The following is a 21,390-nucleotide window of genomic DNA, read 5'->3' on the forward strand; positions in this document are numbered from 1 at the left end:
CTACTAATCATTTTTTTTGTAATGCAAGACAAAAGTCAAGTCAAGTCATCTTTATTTATATAGCACATTTAAACCAGCATAAGCAGGCCCAAAGTGCTTTACAATCAGGTCAGATGGGGTGAAGTATGCCTCGATACATAGATGAAATGGGGTCAGCCCTGTGTCCCCACAGCCCAATGTTCCCACCTTTCTAAGAATTTTTTTATTTCACTGAAAATTAGGACCTATGTTCCCACATTTCTAAGAATTTTTATTTACACTGAAAATTAGGCCTTATGTTCGTTCCCACAGTCCTATGTTACCACATTTCTAGGACATTTTCAAAATTAGGTCTTGTGTTCCTACATTTCCCTTAAATTTAAGCCCTCTCCTCCCACAACATGTTTTAGGGTTAGGGGGATAAAATCTGATACAAATTTAGGAAAAAGGAAATGTGGGAACATAGGGCCTAATTTTGGAAAAGAAATCTTTCCAATGTGGGAACATAGGGCTGTGGGAACATAGGGCCTAATTTTCAATGAAAAAGAAAATTCTTAGAAATGTGGGAACATAGGGCTGTGGGAACACAGGCACGCTCCCAATGAAACAACATCAGGCTATAGTACATAACAAACACAACATGATAAAACAACTTGCATGGTAAAACCAACATCAAAAAAGAACAAAGTTAGAACAGTGAATTAAATGACCAATAGCTTAAAAGCGGTATAGGGAGTAAAAAAGACGGAACAGGAGGTGGCTTGACACAAGCCAGGCAGCCAAAGGACCAGGGCTCGTCTTTTTTTGTCTCTAAGTTGCGAACCTCTTGTCATGATGAAATTTGCAGTTGGACAGCTGTAACAACTGATAATGATCATTTGTGTGTGTTTATTTACATAATTAAGAATAATGAAATAAACAGTGTGGTTAAAGGGATTGTACATCTCTGTTGGTAGATCAGTTATTTAATAGAGATGACCTTATCTGTAAAGTTTTTTTTTGTCAGAATATAATATCCCTGTAACGCCTCTGGAGTCTGTATAAATCTCAGCCGAGGTAAAGCTTGTTACAGTATCTCCAACATATACTCTGATGGGCAAAATTGGGTTTTCCAGTTATTCTAGAAATAACAACATAACTATAAAAACTCTTTTCCAAAGCGATATTACCGGTACATTTGTATATATGTCATTTCATATGGGAATCCATTTGTGTACGATGTGGCATGGCAGAAGGCCCTGGCTTCTTGCAAACCAATATTTAAATCACCAATAAAGTTGAGAATTCTTTTAAACTCATTCATAAACTCTATCCAGCTGAAAAAAACGACATTAAAAAAGAATATGAGAGACATTGATTTAAATTTCTGTTGTGGTTGTCAAGACACTGTTGTGCATTTATTTTTGGCGTTGCCCAAATTTGAAGATTTTCTATCAAAATATGCTGAGAATATTGGTGAGTTTTGTCTCGCTTTTGGAGCAATGTGTTGTTCGGTCTCCTGGAAAATAATCCACCGAAATACATATGATAGATAGTTAGATCGTTTTTTTTAATTGAACACTGTAGCATAAATGTGCAAGTCATAAATTATTGTTAGTAAACCTCACATAATACCTAGAACCTAAATGAATCATGTAAAAAGGAGCAATTAAAACCATGTCCAGTTCCACAATTAAAACCATTTGATACTTCTGTATTAATGATAATAATAATAAATGTATGCGATGTCTGATTAGCAGTCCAGACTGGAATGTTAACTTAAGATATATAAACTCTTTTGAACTCTCTTAAATCTCCTCCAGTCCCTTTCGGCAGTGATCTGCTGTGCACAATGAGACTGAACGTGGGATAAAAAAATGAAAATAAAATACAAAATGTGATCATTATACAAAATGTCAACGTAACGATAGGTCCAACATTTAATATGAAACAGACGTTACACATACTGAACTAAAACTGCTCATCAAACTAAAGTAAAACAACTGGACACAGTGATGTTTAGGGGTTAAAAAAAGAAAAAAGGAGAAACAGAATCATGTGTTACAGTATGCGGTGTAACAGTGCGTTCCATTTACCTCGGAACTCGGACCGGAGCTGGGAATGACGGCACACCCGAGTTGAATGCGTTCCATTTAATAAGTTGATGAATAAAATGTATTAAAAAGAGAAGAAGAAAAACTAACAAGTCAGATTTTTTATTGTGGGGTTGCTGTATCCAGGTTAGCTATTCTAAGCAATACCAGTTTATAATAACGCATTAAAATGCAAAAAACAGCATACCAACATGTCCACAGATACAAGTTGGACAGGACTGTGTTTAAGACACAGCCTTAGCGAGACTCAAAAAAAGACCGAAGTCTTAATAAACTGTATGCTATACCGCTTTTACTGCTGTTGATGCACGGGGCAGCCATGTCGTCTGAGTTCCGGGCTCAGAAATCCGAGTTCAGGGGGCGCGTTCCCGACTTTGACCTCGGCAAAATCCGACTTCCGCGTACAAATGGAACAGTATTTGCCTGTTGTCAATCGACTGCAGGAGCAATAAAATGAGATGGTAACAAGAGCTATCTGCTAACGCAAACAATAAGACATGAAGATAAAACAGTTGACTGACAGTCCTTCAACACATGGTGACATCACCAGGTGCTCCGAAGACCAGCCAATAGCTACTCTCTAATGAAACTGATATTTTGGGGGCAAGTTTGTCTTGATTGACAGGTTCATCAGACTATCACACTCGAGCTGGGATGAGTGCTTCCTCACCGCCACCTTCTCTTTGCCCATTTTACCACTTCCTGGAGGCATCGGACGTTAGTCTCGTTCGAGATGAGCTGCGCCTCGCCTGTTAAAGCGGACGGGAGATGATCGGTAATCTGAACGTATGTATGGAACATCCCCGTCAGGCACACAACATGTGTTCTGTTAACCCTTGCGTTTTCCTTGGGTCAAATTTGACCCATTTAACGGTTTTTTTTAATATCAGAAATATGGGTTAATTTCAACCAAATTGCCAAAAAAAATAACATGGATGCATGGGTGTACGTTGTATGGAAGCCATTCAACATTCTTCGCAGGTCAAATTAATGATTACTTTCATTGCATTTTGGGTGTTTTATTCATCGATTCTGCGCAGGCCTGGCTCATCTCCAACGAGTCTAGTAACAAAGGTGGTGCAGAGTGGAAAAGCCCAGGCATTTAATTTTTTTTTTAAATAGACTCCAGCATCTTTGGTATGAACACGCCCACCCCCCGTTTACCCCCGCTAAGGCCGACACCCCCCTGCTGGTCACTTTCAATGCTTCAACTAAATGTTTTCTCATGGGGACGCAGAGAAAAAACATCTTTTCCCTGTGCAGGACAACCACAGAGATGATTTCAACCTATCAGATATGAGTCTCTAGTCTCAGCTCCTGGCTGATCCTGGGTTTCCCCCCCATCAGCGTTGAATCCTGGAGACCATGTAGTAAAGCAGGAAGAAGACCAGGACCAGGCCCACGGAGACGTAGCAGAGGATGCGGCGGTTGTCTCTGCCGGACCGGACCATGGTCGAGAAACGCTTCACGCTGCCGCTCAGCAGGCCCGTCGCACTCAGGAAGTTTGAGTCCTGGAAGGAAAAGGACAAAAGAGAGGGAAAAAAAGATAATGAAGGGACTGTTAGAAACCTTAACTGGAGAGAGAGATCGGCCTATATTTGAGACAACCTGTTATTATTACATCCTATTTAGCTTGAACATAACATAACCCTTTCACATATTTAAAAACTGCATTCAAATCCAGAGGAGCTGTGTGGAAATACGCTTTTTAATAGAATAGAATACACTTTATTGTCCCAAGGGAAATTTTGTCCTGGGCATAGTGCTACAATCTGTTGCCTCACAGCACAAACCATACTAAAATAGACATAAAATCAACATACGACATCTTAGGACACGAGGAAAGGACACATATGTCTGTACAGACAATACAACACCTTAAAAAGTGACTGTAAGAATGAAAGTGCTGCGTGCAAAAAGGGCTGGTGTATTTATTGCACAAATGCCAGTCACTTCTGACAGAAAGGATGCACTTTTACTTTATCATATTTAACAATCCACACAGACTCAAAACACGTCACTACTCCTTTTTCACCGTTTAGATGTTCTCTCCCTCTTTACACACTCCAGTCTTTATGCTTTTTATTGTCTAGTATGGTCTGAAAGTCACACCTTGTAGACAGAGGCTTTTTTACGAAGATAAAAACTAAATTATTTGGTTGCCATTCAACAACTTCATCTCCTATGAGGCTTCAAAAGTGTACTGATGAATCATGGGATATGTTGTTGTGGTTGAAATGCTAAAAAAAAGTCAAATCCCCTGAGAGAAAGTACAGATGATGCATATGATTTAAATGGACACCTGTCAGCCAATCAGAAACCAGCCCTCTATATATCTATACGTATATCTTCATAGACTGGATGGACTCACCATGCTGTCCAGATACTCGTTCTGATCGTCAGCCTCTCTGTCGATGTCGTACGCCAGCTGTCAGAGTCAGACACACGACAGAGCAGTTCAAATGGCAGTTTTCATTATTGTTTTAGAAATAGAATGATTAATGACATTAAATTAATCTTTCCATCACCTCAGGCTCAATTACAGACAGAAGAGAGGACATTAAAAGCAGATTTTGAGAAAGAAACATACAACAATGGATGGTACAGGATAGAAAAAGCAGAAATCTGCCTCTCTGTTGGTCACACTGAATCAACAGTCTGAAGAATCCCTTTTGACTAAAAACCATTAACAGGTGTATTAGAAGTGATGAACCTGCTGGATGACGAGAGGGACCGTTTTCTGGGACTTACAGATTTCAGTCTGGAGACTTTGGTGGCCAGGTTCTCAGCCAGCCGTTTGTTTTCAGCATCCAGCAGGTCGTCCACAGAGCCATGACCTGGCAACGCACAAACACATTGGCTTAGAAAGGACATTGGAAATGTGGTTGGTGCAGAGATGCTCACAAGTCTCTGAGCTAGAGTCCAAGTCAGGTCTCAAGTATCTGAGTCAAGTCTCAAGTTTTTGAGCTAGAGTCCAAGTCAAGTCTCAAGTCTCTGAGCTAGAGTCCAAGTCAAGTCTCAATTATCTGAGCTAGAGTCCAAGTCAAGTCTGAGTCAAGCCTCAAATCTCTGAGCTAGAGTCAAGTCTCTGAGCTCTGAGTCAAGTCTGAGCTCTGAGTCAAGTCTCAGAGCTAGAGTCCACGTCAAGTCTCTGAGTCAAGTCTCAAGTCTCTGAGCTCTGAGTCAAGTCTGAGCTCTGAGTCAAGTCTCAAGTCTCAGAGCTAGAGTCCACATCAAGTCTCTGAGTCAAGTCTCAAGTCTCTGAGCTCTGAGTCAAGTCTCAAGTCTCTGAGCTAGAGTCCAAGTCAAGTCTCAATTCTCAGAGCTAGAGTCCACGTCAAGTCTCTGAGTCAAGTCTCAAGTCTCTGAGCTAGAGTCCAAGTCAAGTCTCAAGTCTCTGAGTCAAGTCTCAGAGCTAGAGTCCAAGTAAAGTCTCAAGTCTCTGAGTCAAGTCTCAAGTCTCTGAGCTAGCGAGTCCACATATTTTGAATTCAGCCATTCTTTTGTTTGGGCCCTGTTGTGAAACGTTTTTAAAGCCAAAGCTTCTGATGAATGGCACAGCAGCTGCCGATGTAGCGCAGCAGATACAGTGTTACGTTTTAAGTGTTACATAGGTGGGTTTACAGGTTACCGTGAGCTCATCAGACGTTTCCTAAAAATAAAGACTGTTTACGAGTCCTGCATCAAGGGTTAGGGTTATCTCATTTTATCTTCAGTAGACTTAACCACTTTAACCGTTAGTCATGCTTTCTGTCCCCAGTCAGAACTGAACATGGAGAAGCAGCGTTCAGCTTTTATGCTCCACATATCTGGAACAAACTCAGTTTGGACTGAGTAAAACTTTATTTATAGTAGTCAAAACCGGTGTGATATTAGAACAGCTAACCCTACAATAGTGGACAAACAGCTGAACTCCTCAGCTAACGCTAGTTAGCTAGCTAGATAAGACCATATGATAAGACCAAGGTTCAAAATTAGCACCATTCACTAGCCAAACGCTGGTAAAATATGCAATTGGTTGGTAGATTCCCTTCACTCACCAGTCGAAAAAACAAACAATGGTAATTTCTTAAGTAGCAGGTCAAATTTAACATTTATTAGCCATTTGACTGGTGGACCAAAAAAAGTTAACTTCGAACTAGGGCTGGGCGATATATCGATATAAACAAATATATCGATATATTTTTAAATGAGATATGGAATTAGACCATATCGCATATATCGATATAGTTCAAATGTGATCCTTGCTCCCATAGATATGTCGCCGTGAGGTTCTAAACATACGTCAAAACCCGCCGCCATCTTGGAACAGGGGTCCGAAGCATTCAGATCAACGCTAAAGATGCCGGACTTTTGTACTGCTTAATTATGTTCGATAGAGGAAATGAAAAGAACAAACCGCATGGATAACATTTAACAGGTGACAATTTGTGTTTTATGATTATATATGCCGCCTTCGACCAGCAATCTGAGCTCCAGCGGAGGCGGAGAGCCCCGGGCCGGGCCGCAGCGTCTCTTCCCCGGGAAAAACACAGCTTCGCTGCTCGGGCTGCGGGTCCCCGCTGATCCAGATCGGACCAGCCAAAGACAGAGTGGTGATCGGTAGGATCTTACACGTAGTCCAGGACGAACTGTATGTCGATATCGGGCGGAAAGTTCCACTAAGTTTGCCGGGCGGCAGGCGGACTGAAAGAAGCTACAGCGGGGCAGCGAACGCTGCGGCTGCAGGATCTGGAGCTCAGTGCCCGTTAAAATTACATGTAACGCATAAATACATACAGAAATAAATAGTGGAGGAATGAGCCTGGACATTTCAGTCTGTTTAAACTTCACCTTGAAGCAGAAACTCTTAGTTCAGAAGGGTGAAGTTTCCGTTTGAACTCAGATCTGTGAACCGATCATAATAAATATTCTTTGTATTAACACATTAATTAGTTTCTTTGTTTTGTAGTCGATAGTTCATCTTTTAGTTTACTTAAGTGGAAGCAGTATCAAGTGGAAGAATGGGACTATAACCTAGGCTTACAGGCATGAGGCATTACATTTTGAACAAAGTAGATTATATTAATATCAAAAGCTTAATTGACCTTTGGAACGAATCACAAATAGCCTATGGAGCTTTGATTTCAAAAAAGTTACTCCTGTTATACAGTATTTAGGTTTACATTTTATTGTTATTTGAACAGCTGAGCATTTAATCATGAACCAGGTGAAGAAACCGGTTTATTATTTATTTGATTTTGCAACTGTTTCTATGAAACTACTTGTGACATGTCATATTTGATTTGGGCTTTGACTGAACATTTGCTCTCACTTCGCGGAAAAAAATATCGGGATATATATCGTATATCGATATTCAGCCAAAATATAACGGGATATGACTTTTGGTCCATATCGCCCAGCCCTACTTCGAACCCTGGATAAGACTAGCTAGCTAGCTAGCTAGCTAGTGTTGGCCTCTAAGTGAGGTAACGTTGGCGTACGTTAACGTTCGTTAAACACTCGGCTGGTCTGATGGGTGTTCAGGTTATACACTCCGTCACACCGCTGTAATTTTAAGTATGTACTGCTGGACACTGTTAATGGCTGAATATTTACAAGTGAGTACGTGTCAAAAGAAAACATACCTCTATTCCAGTCCGCCATGTTGACGAGTGACGTCACGATCAGCTGTGTACCGGTTTGATAGATTCACGTGACTTCGGCCACTCCCCCCCCCCCCAACACCCTGAGAACAACCGTTCCAGTTTGTCTCCGAAGTTTCTCCATCACATCCAGTCAGCATATCTCTAGTCAGACTCAGTTTTCGGATTTAACTAAGCAAGTACATTTACTCAAGTACTAAATTTAGAAAGGCGACTTGTACTTTACTTGAGTCTTTTCTTTCCATGCTACTTTATACTTCTAGGAACCTTCCTTAGGAACTGCAGTTACATGTTTCTTTTTACAAGTGGTGGAATGTAACTAAGTAGCTTACATTTACTCAAGTACTGTACTTAAGTAGGCCTACAAATGTTGAGGTACTTGTACTTTATTTGAGTCTTTTCTGTTCATGCCACTTTCTACTTCTACTCCACTACATTTCAGAGAGAAATATTCTTTTTACTCCACTACATTCATCTGTTAACGCTTTAGTTACTAGTTACTTTACACATTAAGATTTCACATTAAAAACACATGTAGTTTATAAAATCTGATGTTTTATTATAAATCAAACTAGCCAACAATATAAGGGCCTACAAGTCCAGCTGAAATGATTAGACCATTAAACACACAACTGTTTGGATCCTTTCCACTTTCTAAAATGGGAGGATTTTTATTCATCAGAGTACTTTTACTTGTAATACTTTAAGTACATTTTCCTGATGATACTAACATACTTAGTAGTTCCTTGGGTCCTCACAGCAAGCTATCAGGCTCCTCCCCTGTGGAACCAGCTCAAAGTTTCAGTTCGGAAGGCAGACACCGTCTCCACATTTAGGAGTAAACTTAAAACTCTCATCTTTGATAAAGCTGCTGTGGTCCTGCTCAACGCCCACTGCTACAATTATTATTCGTCTGTTCTATAATAACTGCTATTATTATTGCTAGCGTTCATAATGCCCCATTATACACACTGCTATGGGTATTAGTCATAGTTCTTAAATAGTTATTATGGTTGCTGCGTACTGTATCTTCCCCTCTCTAACCGGTCACGGCAGATGGCCGCCCACCTAGAGCCACACTTTGTTTCGAGGTTAGTGCCTGCACCAGCTGCATGCTGTTGTAAATTTATAAGTTCCTAAAAACTGATTTGCTTCCTAGGAAAGTCAGTCGTAGTGTAAACACTTGAAACGAGTCGTTCAAAAAGTTTATTTTAGGTATTGTTTATTGCAGACAAAGCTTTGCATTTAGAAAATTCGGTCAGTTGCTAGGATACATGGCAAGGGCAATACATTTATGTGAGCTCTACTAAGGACAAAATAACTTTGTATACAAAAAGAGTTTGTGTGACTTTGGAGAGTTGATGGTTTTCTGTGACACAGAGAGTCACATGGTGGGATGTAATTAACTTCCTTCTTCTTGTTTAAAAAAAAAAAAATAAAAAAAAAATACTGAGCCCCAAAGGTATTAAATGTAGTAGCTGGACTCTTGTTTTGAATAGCTCATAAAAAAAGCCTCAGATTTGATGTTGTACAGATGGCATCTTGGATGAAATAATTAACTAACATTGAAACCCTTGAATGTATTCAATAATGGCTGACGTGTAGCAATTGCTGAATGGTGACCTGTGATATCACATATTTTTAGTATCGTTCCCCATCTTTAAATTAAAAGCTAACTTCCAAACAGGAAGACCTACAGATAAGTGGAATACAGGAAAAAAAAAATACATGTGGATTGATTTCTGAGGTATGGGCAATAAATCAACCACCCTGGTTATCAATAAAGTCCTATTCCTCAGAGGAACTGCATTTGAGCTGACTGGGTGTATGCTGGGTCAGCGGCGTGTGTGTTCCGGGAGGGGGGGTGGCGCGTTACACAATCATTTCCAGCTGTCGTGCATATTCAATGACCTGTTGAGCCAGCTCCGTGGATGGGATGGTCACCTCTTCTGTCCGCTGCTGCTGAGTGGTGAAAGAGTAATAGCCATCTGGGCTCAGACTCCATCCCCTCTGAAATGAAAATGAACAATCAGTTTGGGCTGTTTGGCATTTTAATTCTTTGTAGGCAAGAATCAAGAATGGAATGTTGCTTCAATTATGGAAATTAAATGACAATAAAAACTTGCTTGAGAACAGCTGAAAGTTAAAGGGCTCATATTGTGCTCATTTTCAGGTTGATAATTTTATTTAGAGGTTATATCAGAATAGGTTTACATGGTTTCATTTTTTTTTTTAAACACCATATATTTGTTGTACTGCACATTGCTGCAGCTCCTCTTTTTACCCTGTGTTGAGCTCTCCGTTTTAGCTACAGAGTGAGGCATCTCACTTCTGTACCATCTTGTTGGGAGTCGCACATGCGCAGTAGCTAGGTAAGGACTACTAGCCAGTCAGAAGCAGAGTATGAGGGCGTGCCACGCTAGCAGATAGGCGCACGCACACACACTCTATCAAACTTGAATTTGAGACCAATATAGGTCTTCCTGAAGGCATTTAATGGTCAAAATATTATTTATATACCCCAACAGGCTGTTGCGACTATTTTTCACATTTGTAAAATGACACGTATTCAGGTTCTGCCAGCACAAGGTAAATACAAATTGTATCTGCTGTATACGGAGTATGAAAAACCAATTTTAATGACACCTACAAAGTGAAATCTTGCTAAATTGGACTCAGTTTGCATTAAATTGTTAGTGTGTTTTAGGGACCAACCCTCATGATAACCTGTCATTTCTTCAGATAAATAAAATCCCAATAAGTCAGTTGCCTATGACTGAGAATATAGGTGGACACTAGGGATATTCGGGCACCGAAAATTTTCGGCCGAAAATGGCCCAAAAGGGCATTTTCAGTTTTCGGCCGAAATACTTTTATCACAGAAACAATACGGCCGAAAATGTTGTGATGATGCAAACAGAAACCGCGACCTGCACGTGTGTCAGTACCCGATCCGTTCCACCTGCAAAGCGTCTCCTAGGCAACGCGGTTGAGACGGACCACGGAGTGAAAACAATGAAAAGTACGCTCTTAGAGTCTGTCAGCACACGTTTCACTGAGATCTATTCGGAAACTCTGCACTTCATCGCAACTGTACTTGATCCGCGTTATAAACACCATTACTTGGATGCGGAAATAAAGCAGGGCGCACGAGAAATGATCCAGGCCGCGATGGATGCGGAGAACCCGCGTGGAGACGGAGACGGGCGGCCGCCGAAAAGGAGTTCAAAAAAAGACTTGTCTCTCTGCACCAGATGAGGGGCATGCACCCTCGTTGTCTGATATGTTCAGTGAAATCCTGCAAGAAAGTGCCTCAAATAATAATAATAATAATAATAATAATAATAATAATAATAATAATAATAAGTAAGCTATTCTGTTCTTAGGCTACTATATACTGTATGTGACTATCAGATTGTAGCCATATTTCTGCTAGATATTTCTTTAATTAAACTTTAATATTAATTTATACAATTGCAATGCCTTGATTTTAGTAAAGTTAGTAGCCTACACAGTCATAGCCATAAATGCAATGGTACTAATAATTGGCATAATTTATTTCGGTGTTTCGGTCTTGTTTCCTCTTTTTCGGTTTCGGACAAGAATTTTCATTTCGGTGCATCCCTAGTGGACACAATTTCATGTTTTCTTCTTGTAATCTCTGCATACTACTTAAAATAAAACATAATTTATGTTTGCTTCCCAAATTCAAATATACATACCTTCTTGGCATACTCTGTCATCTTTTTTGGGGAACTGAAGAAAAGCACACGGGTGGCTTCACTGAACTGGATCTGCTCATATGCTTTCTCTATGCAGCCTGCGATCTCATCACTGCAATTGAAAAGGTTAGTTTTAGTTCAAGTTATCATTAGAAGATAATGTCATTTTATCACGTTTTTTTACACCCTGCTGATTACAGCAAAATCATGATTAAAGATAATAAAATAAACAGAGGTGTCCTTCCTGATAAATGAAAATTACTGAGATAGAGTTTCCTTCGCAGAGTCCATCATGTTCTATATCAAGACACCTTACCACTTATCATGGGAAAGAAAACGGACACTGTATTTCAATTGGCACCCATTTGTTTTGGTCAACATGTTGAGTTAACTAGTAGGGCTATGTTCACACTTGAAAAAAAGTTGACTAGGGCGCTTTTGTAGTGAGAAAAAAAAGCTGGCAGTGTTTTTATTCCAAAAAGCAGCAGAGAATGTCTTTTGTTGCTATAACAGCTACTGCTACAGAATCCTAGCTAGAGCGCTACGTGGAGTGCTGCTAACGATAGATAAAACAAAGTGGTGGAGCGAGCTAGAGAAAGAACACAGAGACAGACAGACAGACAGACAGACAGACAGAGAGAGAGAGAGATGCTAACATTAGATAAAACAAACAGTTCCCTGAACAGGGAGCACCCGGTCATATCATATAACTCGCTGTGCTCCGACTCCATTTTTTCTTGTTGTTATAGAAACGACAGGTCTGGCTACTCCGCTTGTCATTGGTCGGCTGTCAAAAAAGTACTTGACATAGGGCGTTTTTTCAGAAAAGTTGAACGTTTTTTTAGCTTCAATAACACGCTCTGAGCTGCAGAAAAGAAGTCTGCTTTTTTGAAAACACGGTTTACTCCACAGGATTATAATGTAAAACAGACGCTGGCAGCTTAATAAAAGACGCCAAGTGTGAACATAGCCTAGTAAAGCATAAACCACATGTTCTGTTGCCGTGGTTACCTGCAGCTAAGCATTGTCACAAATTTTGAATGGTGTTTAAACTGCTGACCATAACTATGCTGAAGGTGTCCCGATATAGTTTTCGTGGACTGTCGGCCAATCGTGACATACACCAGTATGTATAAAAAAAATAAAATGTCAAAACCACAAGATGTTTTTGGACTTTGACCAAAATATACAAATTAATTAATTTTAATTAATTGGCTATAAAAGCACACGTAAATGGCTATCAATGAAACCAGTGCAGAAATGATAGTAGGCATGGTTACCATACTGATTCTTACCGAATTGTGTCGAGCAGAATATCTATAAAAAAGTTGTAGCTCTCAGCAGGGATGTTGCCTTTGGCGAGAAATACCTTGTTGTAGCTTCCCTCCATCAAGTACTGAAAAGGCCAGGAGAGGATATTAAACATCATGCGGGTATTTACACAAGTTATTTTTTGACACAAAGTTCATATTATATGTAAATAGAGAATTCCACAGAGCCCTGCCTACCTCTGGGGGGTAAATGTTGATAATTTGTGGCGATTAATTAGTAATTTGAATTAATAATTTATGAGTAAAACATATCACAGATAGCAACATCAATGTATCTCAGCACAAAGTCAAACTGTAATAAATTTTAGTGACCCATTTAGATTGTCTATGACCAGATTTTCAACATTTTGCAATGCATTACAGAGGCATGTCTACATATAGCAGTCAAACATGGCCCGCTAAAGTAAACATGGAGTACTGAAACGTCGGGATGTGAGGTTCAACCATGTATCCAGCTAATTTAAATAACTCACGTCACTGTATTGTGTCAACAGTTAACTTAATTTAATATTGTAAGTGGCGTTTCTTTTTGCGGGGTGCAAATGTTCCACCAAAACGAGTTCCTTCCCAAGACTATTTAGCAGAGCCACCGTTGTTGCGTCTGGAGCTTAGCGCCGCCCAAGACGATTGTAATTGGTTTTAAAGAAATGCAAATTCCCCCGACTGTTTTTTCTCCTATCCAGGAGTGTATACTTCTATTGCTAGACCTTCCTCTGCAGCGCTGTGGAGATAGGTCGGCCACTGCGGGACTAGGGTGATGTGATAATTTGAAGGAATGAATTCCATAATCTGAGGGTAGCCTGCCAATAAACTTCTAGGTGCTCCCCACCTAATCGACTGGACACCCGACAACCAATTCCTACTGCACCAACAATGTGAAGATACTGATTTGAGGGTACAAATTACTAACTGGATGCACCATTTTCATTTTACCCTTGATTCCCCGGTCACAGCAGAACAACAAGGCAATATCAAACGCTGAATTTGTGCTTTGTCGAGGGGTAAATTGCAGCACCTGCTCTAGGGACACTGGGTGTCTGATGTATACGTTGGTCTGAATATCTCGTGCGCTCAGTCGCTCCAGTTCTGTGTGAAACTCAGACACGCGGTTCTGTGAGAGCAGGAAGAGCAGGTTGAGTCCAAGTAACTGGTGCATGTAGGCAGCTTCAGGGAGTTCTTCCCTTAATGACAAAAGGAAAAGAAAGAGCCATGTTAGAAAAGCCCAGTGAGTACTCCTATGTAGCTAAATCCCAAACTGTACACATAAAAAAAACAAAAAAGGTGACATTACTTGTAATCAAAGTAGTAACATTTTAGCTGGGCCATGTATCTTTCAAAGGACGGGATGTCTTTCTTGAGGATACTCCACAAGGCTCCAATTTCAAGGACATCACCTGGAACACAGACACAGAACGGTCCAAATTAGAGACATCTTCTCCTACGCCAAACACTTATACATGATTAATATGAATGTTGTCTGTCAGCTTTACTCACGAGCTAAAATGAGCTGCTGCTTAGTGAGCGCGGACCCACTGGTAGGTAAGAAGTTCAGCTCCAGTAATGAAACCTGTAAAAATAAGTTTGACATCATTTTCTACAAATCTTAAATGTGTCGCTTGTGTTATCTGAATTGTTTGTCATCATAATTCTCCATCAGTGGTGGATGGTAACTAAATACATTTAATCAAGTTTTTGTACTTAACATTTTGAGGTACTCAAGTTTTTTTTCCCCCTTCTAGTTAATGCTACTTTCTACTTTTACTCCACTACATTTGAGGCAACATTTTTACTTTTCACTCCACTACATTTGACAGCTTTAGTTACTTTACGGTTTCATAATATTAATACAAAATGAACTAATGAATTATGATATACTGTATATATTGTTTGGGTTTTTTTAAGATTATTTTTTGGGGCTTTTCTGCCTTTAATTGATAGGACAGCTAGGTGAGAAGGGGGGAGAGAGAGGGGGAAGACATGCAGGAAATCGTCACAGGTCAGACTCGAACCCTGGACCTCTGCGTCGAGACATAAGCCTCGAAGTATATGCGCGCCTGCTCTACCCACTGAGCCAACCTGGCCACAATTATGATATTTTTTTATATAAATGTAGTTACCCAGCAGTGTATTAAGTAATTAAAATGACCCCCACTATTACCAGCTGCAACATTTAAGTGATGTGAACATAAGGGCATCAATAATTATAATACAATAATATATTATTCTGAAACAGGGTCAACTTTATAATGAGTACTTTTAAGTATATTTTGATACTAATACTTAAGTACGTTTATTTAAGTAATAACATTACGAAAGCAGGACATTTACTAGTAAAATACTATTTGTACACTGTAGTACTGCTACTTTTACTTAGCTAGAACTGAATATTTGTCTTTCATAACTGAATCAAACGTGCTGTCAGCTCTTCCTTTGACGGCACGATGTTTTGGAAAATAAAACATAATCTTAACAATTTCAACAGCAATTATCTTACGCTAAGATGTCAGTTCCAGGTTGAAACTAGTTGGACAATGAATTATCCAACGGTACGTTAACGTCACGTTAGCAACACTGACTGTTTTCTGACTGTCGTGACAGAAATCTTAAAATCATTAAATTGACTTATCAGCCAAACACTAACACGTAGTTAACAAATGGAAACGCATTGTTATCATCCTGAAATTAATAGTATTGTAGGTGTCTAAAGTTTAACGTTACCTAATAGAAAACTCTACACACAACGTTAGCATGGCTAGCCTAAGTTAGCTAGCTTAGCCAGCTACATTTGCTAACAGCACTGGCGCTTCTAAATAGGCAGTGTTCCTGGTTGGACTCCTAGAAATAAAACGACGATTTGATGTGAGACTCTACCTTAAGTTTGCTCAGAAGTTCTCCACATTTACTCAGGTTTGGGGTTTTCTTGTTCCACTCTGCTTTGAGCGTCTCATACAGCCCCGCAGTCTCTTTCAACGCCATGGTGATTCTGCAAAATATACGACACCGGCCACCGTAATACGTTAAATGACTGTCGTGAAGCACAGTTGTTGCTATGGACGGACCGGTTTACTTGAGACCAGACGTTGGATCAAGATGGCGGCAAGCAGCACGGAACGGTGGTTGAACGACTTACCAAATCATACTATTTTCCAAAAAATACGAGGGAAGTTGGATCCGAAAGCCAACGCAAATGAAAGAGGGTTGGCTAAAAACCTCACCTTTTGTTTGGGTGGGGACTTGTTCGTGTGGGACGACACAGACCGCGTGTTTTACACGACCAACTTGCGACAGCTGAACACAGATGAGAGTCTCGGCAGCGGGAACTACCAGACCTTGCTGTGCATCAACCCTCCTCTCTTCGAACTTTGCCAGGTGTTGCTGAGTCCAACTCAGCGCCACGTCGCGCTAGTCGGCCAGCGGGGCGTCTCGGTGCTGGAGCTTCCTCAGCGGTGGGGCAAGAGGTCCGAGTTCGAGGGCGGACGGAGCCAAATAAACTGCAAGACCATCCCGGTGGCGGAGCGCTTCTTCACCAGCTCGGCGTCGGTGAGTCTGCGGCAGGCGGCGTGGTACCCCAGCGAGACCGACGAGCCCCATCTGGTGCTGCTCACGTCCGACAACACCATCAGGTTTTACGGCTTGAAGTCGCCCCAGACGCCCGCCAAAGTCCTGTCAGTGTCCCAGTCGGATGATGACGGCAGCGGTCAGCCTCCGGTCCGCTCCTATGCTGCGTCTCTCGGCGAGATAGCCGTGGCGTTCGACTTCGGGCCGATTTCGTCCCCCCTTCGGCAGCTGGCGGCGCAGCGCTCCAGAGAACAGCTGGTCTACCCGCTGTACATCCTCTACGAAAACGGGGAGACCTATATGAGCTACACGAGCCAGGCAAATGGTGTGAGTCTAACCAAACCCGTCGGACCCCTCCCGATGTATCCCGCGGCAGAGGATAACTATGGCTACGATGCTTGCGCCATCCTCTGCCTGCCCTGTGCGCCCAGCATCCTGGTCATCGCCACAGAAACGGGCACGCTGTATCACTGTGTGGTGCTGGAGTCTGAAGAAGAGGAAGAGGCAGGGGCGGTGGAGAAGTGGATCCGAGGCACAGAGGCAGTGCCGGCCCTCTATGTGTTTGAGTGTGTTGAGCTGGAGCTCACCCTCAAAGTAGCCACAGGGGAGGACGAAGAGCCTCAAGAGTTTGATTTCACCTGCCCAATCAGACTGCACAGAGACCCCCTGTGCCAGCACCGGTATCATTGCACCCACGAAGCAGGCGTGCACAGCGTGGGGCTCATCTGGGTCAACAAGCTGCAAAAGTTCCTCCAGTCAGGCGAGGAGGATAAGGACAGTCTCCAAGAGCTGGCTGCTGAGAAGCGCTGCATTGTGGAGCACATTCTGTGTACCAGACCGCTCCAAACCAGCCAGTCGGCTCCAGTTTGCGGCTTTCTGATTGTGTCCGACCTTTCCTTGGGTGCCACCATGGTCTGCATCACCAGCACCTACGAGTGCATCCTGTTGCCGCTGCTGAGCTCCATCCGCCCTCCTTCCCCTCCCCTGCTCTGTTCCCATCCGGGTCCGGGCTCGGGCAGCTCCCCCCTGCGCGGGATGGCCGACGACTCTTTCGAGCAGCACATCCGCAACATCCTGGCGCGCGGCTCCACCAACCCTCTGGTGCTGAAGGCCGGGGACAAGGACACGTCGCCGCCGCCCCCGGAGTGTCTGCAGCTCCTCAGCAGAGCCACGCAGGTCTTCCGCGAGGAGTACATTCTCAAGCAGGACATGGCCCGCGAAGAGATGCAGAGACGGGTGAAGCTCCTGACGAGCCAAAAGGCCAAGCAGCTGGAAGAGTTGACTGTGTGCAGGGAGGAGAGGAAGAGTCTGAGAGAGGCAGCGGAGAGGCTGGCTGATAAGTACGAAGACGCAAAGTATCGCCAGGAAGCCATTATGAAGAGGGTTAAAAACCTGCTGGGCAGCCTGCAAAGCCAGCTGCCCATACTGTCAAACAGTGAGAAGGATATGAAGAAGGAGCTGCAGAGCATCAGCGATCAGCTGAAACACCTGACCAACTGCATCAGACAGGTGAACATGAAGATGGAGTACCAGAAGACACAAGTGGACAAGGATTCACCTGCGGCCAGGACCACAGTGTCCCTCAACGCCAGCCAGAAGAAGGTTGTTCAGGATGTCCTCAGAGAACAGGGACAGCAAATTGGGGATATGATGAAACAGATCAAAGACATCAAAAACCATTTCAGTTTCTAAGTGCTGGAGAAAACCCGTAGACATGCATTGCAGAAACATAGGGAACATAGCTCAAATGTTATTAAATCCGCCTTTTTGTGACAATGTGACAAGAAGCTGGAGTGGGTGCCCCACTCGTGAGTTAATGTGCCACGTGTGGAATGCAGTGTTTGCATAGAAAGATATTTTATATTCGCTGATATAACTTTACCTTTGATACTACGTGTTTGTCTCTTAATAGGGATACGATCAGTTTCGACATGTTGCATATTTCTTACATCACTGTTTCTAAATGTTAACGTTTGAGTGCTTTATCCAGAGCAGAATATGCCATGGATAGGCTGGTACAATGGGACATGTTTTGAGCTTTTCAACATGTATTGCTTACTTTTTGGATTAAATAATAAAAAAAAAATTAAAGATCTCAGTAACTGTCTTTACTCATTTGTGACACATTACTCCAATAACTATTGTACAAGTGAATTTAAAACACCAAAAAAATCAGAGAAAGGAAGGTTGAAGGATAGGTAAAGACCTAACCTTCAACCTTTTTTCAATCAACTTTTTTAGTCTTCCAGTTATTTTGAATTGCTAACAATGCATGCGTGTGTCAAAATTCACAAAGTAAGTGAAACAGTCTGAGTACCAACCTGTCAATCATTTTTATTGGTTTCACACAAACTGCCTTTTAAATGTCCACATTTACCAAAATCCATGAACTCTTTTGGCATTCGTACTCCACCACCTGCAGCACCTTGTTCAAATGCTAACACACTGCTTTCAAATTGGTTAAAACACACATACTAAATGATTGCATTTTTTTCATTAAAAAAATATATAGAACATCTTAGCAGAATATTTACAATCAAATGAAATAATCATTCCAAGCAGCTGGTTTCAGCTGTTAGAGCAGAGGTAAGATGTGACGCTGATGACAACTTGTGGCTAAATGCAGATGAGAGGGAGGAACCCTCCCAGTACTGAACAGTATCAGTGCTGAGACTATAGGCTACATGTTAATGTGGTTTTTTTGCAGCTATTATTGCAGGTTTGGAATTTCAGGAATAATATTTTTGGTTCAAGTTTTTATTTTTTTCCACAAATAAATTGCTATATGCACAGTTACAAATAAAAAAAAAAGCATATTGAAACAAATTTCTGATTCATTCTTGTTCCATATACTTTAGTACAGTCAAGGTGAAAAGGTGTTATTCATGTTCTATAATGAAATACTGATTTGTGTGAACAAATCATTCAAACTTTAAAGATAAAAGTAGATCATTTATGTAATGCTCCCTGTTGTTAGTGTTTCTCAGGTCAGTAGGTTGTGAGCATAGGTGTCATTTTTTGGAGGGGATGAGGGGGTTAAAAAAAAGAAAAGGAAGAAAATAAACACTCAGACAAAGACACTTCATACATATATTCCTAAAATGATATAACAAATTACTGCCTAGCTGATCCAGTTTAAGGTGATTTCCTCGTTTCATAGGTTTAACTGACATAAGCCACAACAATGTTAACATTAGTCACTACTCATCAATCCTCTTCATCTACTAGCTCCATACTTTTCACAAACATATGAAACAATCCCCAAACCTGCTAATAAAACAAGGCTTGCTTCCCTTTTTGTTCATGTTGTTTTTATCCCGAGGAGAAGTTGTTAACATTTTCCAAACCCAATATGTGTATGTGCTGGTCTTCTTCCGAAATAATGCAATTGATTTTTTTTTTTGCATGCAAAAGACACATATCTATCATGATTTGTCCACTTTTGGTGTACTTGTGATCAGTGGTGGAATGTAACTAAGTACATTTACTCAAGTACTGTACTAAAGTACACATTTGTACTTGTACTTTACCTGAGTCTTTTCTGTTCATGCCACTTTCTACTTGTACTCCGCTATATTTCAGAGAGAAATATTCTACTTTTTACTCCACTACATTCATCTGTTACAGCTTTAGTTAGTTACTTTACACATTACGCTGCTTGTGATGTTTTGGAGTCCTAAAATAAAAAGTGAACCTATCCCTTTGAAAGCACACAGCTGCATGGCTCCAGTCTGCCATCTACAGTTGGACACTGCTGTATACAGTTTAACCCTCCTGTTGTACTCGGGTCAAACGTTTCTAGAGTAGAAAGTTTTCTTTCAACCAAAATGTATAAAAGAATAAGATGGATGGTTCCATGCTACGCTCTTTACAAGTCAAATAAATTATCAGTCCACTACTTCTATTGAATGTGGGTGTTTTATTCAATTTTATAACAGTTGGAGAGAAAAAAAATTATAAAAGAACATTGAAAAAAGTGACAAAAATGAAAAAATGTTGGCAAAGACGCAGAAAAAAAAATCATCCAAAAAATGGAGAAAAAAACAAAAAAATGGACAACATTGCGAAAAGTGACGAAAAAACTTGAGAAAAAAAATGACAAAAACGTCAGGAAATTCTTTAAAAAAAACATCTGGAAAAGTGACAAAAGCTAAAAAAGAAGTTGCACGTTCCACGGGAAGACAACACAAGGGTTAAGTTGTTTGCCGTGGAATCCTGTCTCCACCAGATGTCTTGGTGACCTCAGTTTGTCTTCCAAGGCAGGTCTGCTAGTGAGGAATTCCCCAGTAAACACTGAGTGACGTATATGCGGAGACCCTGGTTTTGTTGAGTAAGCTACATTGTTAGGGACGCCTGATGCTGATCCCCCACCCCAATCGAATGTGGCAGCACCATTGAGCAAACAAATAGTTGAGATGGTCTATGACTCAACACAGCCTAATTATGTTACAGGCAGGCATCACTTAAACTGCTATGGGGATTTTATTGATTTTTTTTTAACTCTATACTTTCAAAGGCTTTTGGTAGCAATGATTAAAAAAAAAACACCCCAAAAAGCCACCACAAGTGATTTTCTATTGAATTTTACGTCCTTACTTGACTTTTCTTCACATATGATTTATCTCTTTATCTCTCTCAGCACACACACACACAGTGTGAGGTGTGGTGCGCTGCAGGTCTAGCTCAGGAATTTCCCAAATAGGGGGCTGTTGTTTAAGTCTTTCATAAAGGTACAGTGTCTAGATCCTGTGTAGGAGACTGAGGAAACTTAGCCGACCCTAGGAAAGGAGATATTAATAACTCTCGGGCCAACCCACCGCATTCTTCACATGTGAGTCACTGTAAGCCAGAGAGCAGGGAGGAAAGGGCTGCAGCGCCTCTGTTTCTCATTTGTGTTTCTTTCCATGGAGGAGTAGAGCAGGGAGGCCAGCCCTTTTTCTTCTTCTACTTCTGAGAACCTTAAAAGCCCTATGTGAAACACACACACACACACACACACACACACACACACACACACACACACACACACACACACACACACACACACACACACACACACACA

At 41.3% G+C, this 21,390-nt stretch overlaps 3 protein-coding genes across 3 annotated transcripts; 1 reads left to right on the top strand and 2 right to left on the bottom strand.

Annotated features, from left to right (window-relative positions):
- Window positions 1–35: 35 nt before the first annotated feature.
- On the bottom strand, window positions 36–7,778 carry bet1l (Bet1 golgi vesicular membrane trafficking protein-like). Its single transcript, XM_039824274.1, has 4 exons — window positions 7,700–7,778; window positions 4,824–4,909; window positions 4,444–4,500; window positions 36–3,583 (listed from the first exon to the last, which is right to left on the bottom strand). The coding sequence occupies exons 1-4, from the start codon at window positions 7,716–7,718 to the stop codon at window positions 3,416–3,418; spliced, it is 330 nt and encodes a 109-aa protein (XP_039680208.1). The 5' UTR covers window positions 7,719–7,778; the 3' UTR covers window positions 36–3,415.
- Window positions 7,779–8,922: 1,144 nt separating this feature from the next.
- Window positions 8,923–15,792, bottom strand: psmd8 (proteasome 26S subunit, non-ATPase 8). Its single transcript, XM_039781949.1, has 7 exons — window positions 15,642–15,792; window positions 14,265–14,337; window positions 14,062–14,164; window positions 13,786–13,951; window positions 12,735–12,835; window positions 11,440–11,551; window positions 8,923–9,727 (listed from the first exon to the last, which is right to left on the bottom strand). Exons 1-7 carry the CDS (start codon window positions 15,744–15,746, stop codon window positions 9,590–9,592), a joined length of 798 nt encoding a protein of 265 aa, XP_039637883.1. The 5' UTR covers window positions 15,747–15,792; the 3' UTR covers window positions 8,923–9,589.
- Window positions 15,767–18,426, top strand: nup88 (nucleoporin 88). The gene has a single exon (XM_039781939.1). The coding sequence runs from the start codon at window positions 15,792–15,794 to the stop codon at window positions 18,018–18,020; it is 2,229 nt and encodes a 742-aa protein (XP_039637873.1). The 5' UTR covers window positions 15,767–15,791; the 3' UTR covers window positions 18,021–18,426.
- The last annotated feature ends 2,964 nt before the right edge of the window (window positions 18,427–21,390 follow it).

The sequence above is a fragment of the Perca fluviatilis genome, chromosome 2, assembly GCF_010015445.1.
Source record: "Perca fluviatilis chromosome 2, GENO_Pfluv_1.0, whole genome shotgun sequence".
NCBI lineage: Eukaryota > Metazoa > Chordata > Actinopteri > Perciformes > Percidae > Perca > Perca fluviatilis.

What these genes read in the sequence shown, in the direction of transcription:
- bet1l (XM_039824274.1), bottom strand. An exon ending in AAGTCTCCAGACTGAAATCT is followed by an intron (nt 4,501 to 4,823) that starts GTAAGTCCCAGA and finishes TGACTCTGACAG; the next exon opens with CTGGCGTACGACATCGACAG. An exon ending in ACGAGTATCTGGACAGCATG is followed by an intron (nt 3,584 to 4,443) that starts GTGAGTCCATCC and finishes TTTTCCTTCCAG; the next exon opens with GACTCAAACTTCCTGAGTGC.
- nup88 (XM_039781939.1), top strand. Translation starts at nt 15,792, where the DNA reads ATGACTGTCGTGAAGCACAGTTGTTGCTATGGACGGACCGGTTTACTT.
- psmd8 (XM_039781949.1), bottom strand. Translation starts at nt 15,746, where the DNA reads ATGGCGTTGAAAGAGACTGCGGGGCTGTATGAGACGCTCAAAGCAGAG. An exon ending in TGTTACTACTTTGATTACAA is followed by an intron (nt 13,952 to 14,061) that starts GTAATGTCACCT and finishes TTTGTCATTAAG; the next exon opens with GGAAGAACTCCCTGAAGCTG. An exon ending in TGACAGAGTATGCCAAGAAG is followed by an intron (nt 9,728 to 11,439) that starts GTATGTATATTT and finishes TTTTCATTTCAG; the next exon opens with AGGGGATGGAGTCTGAGCCC.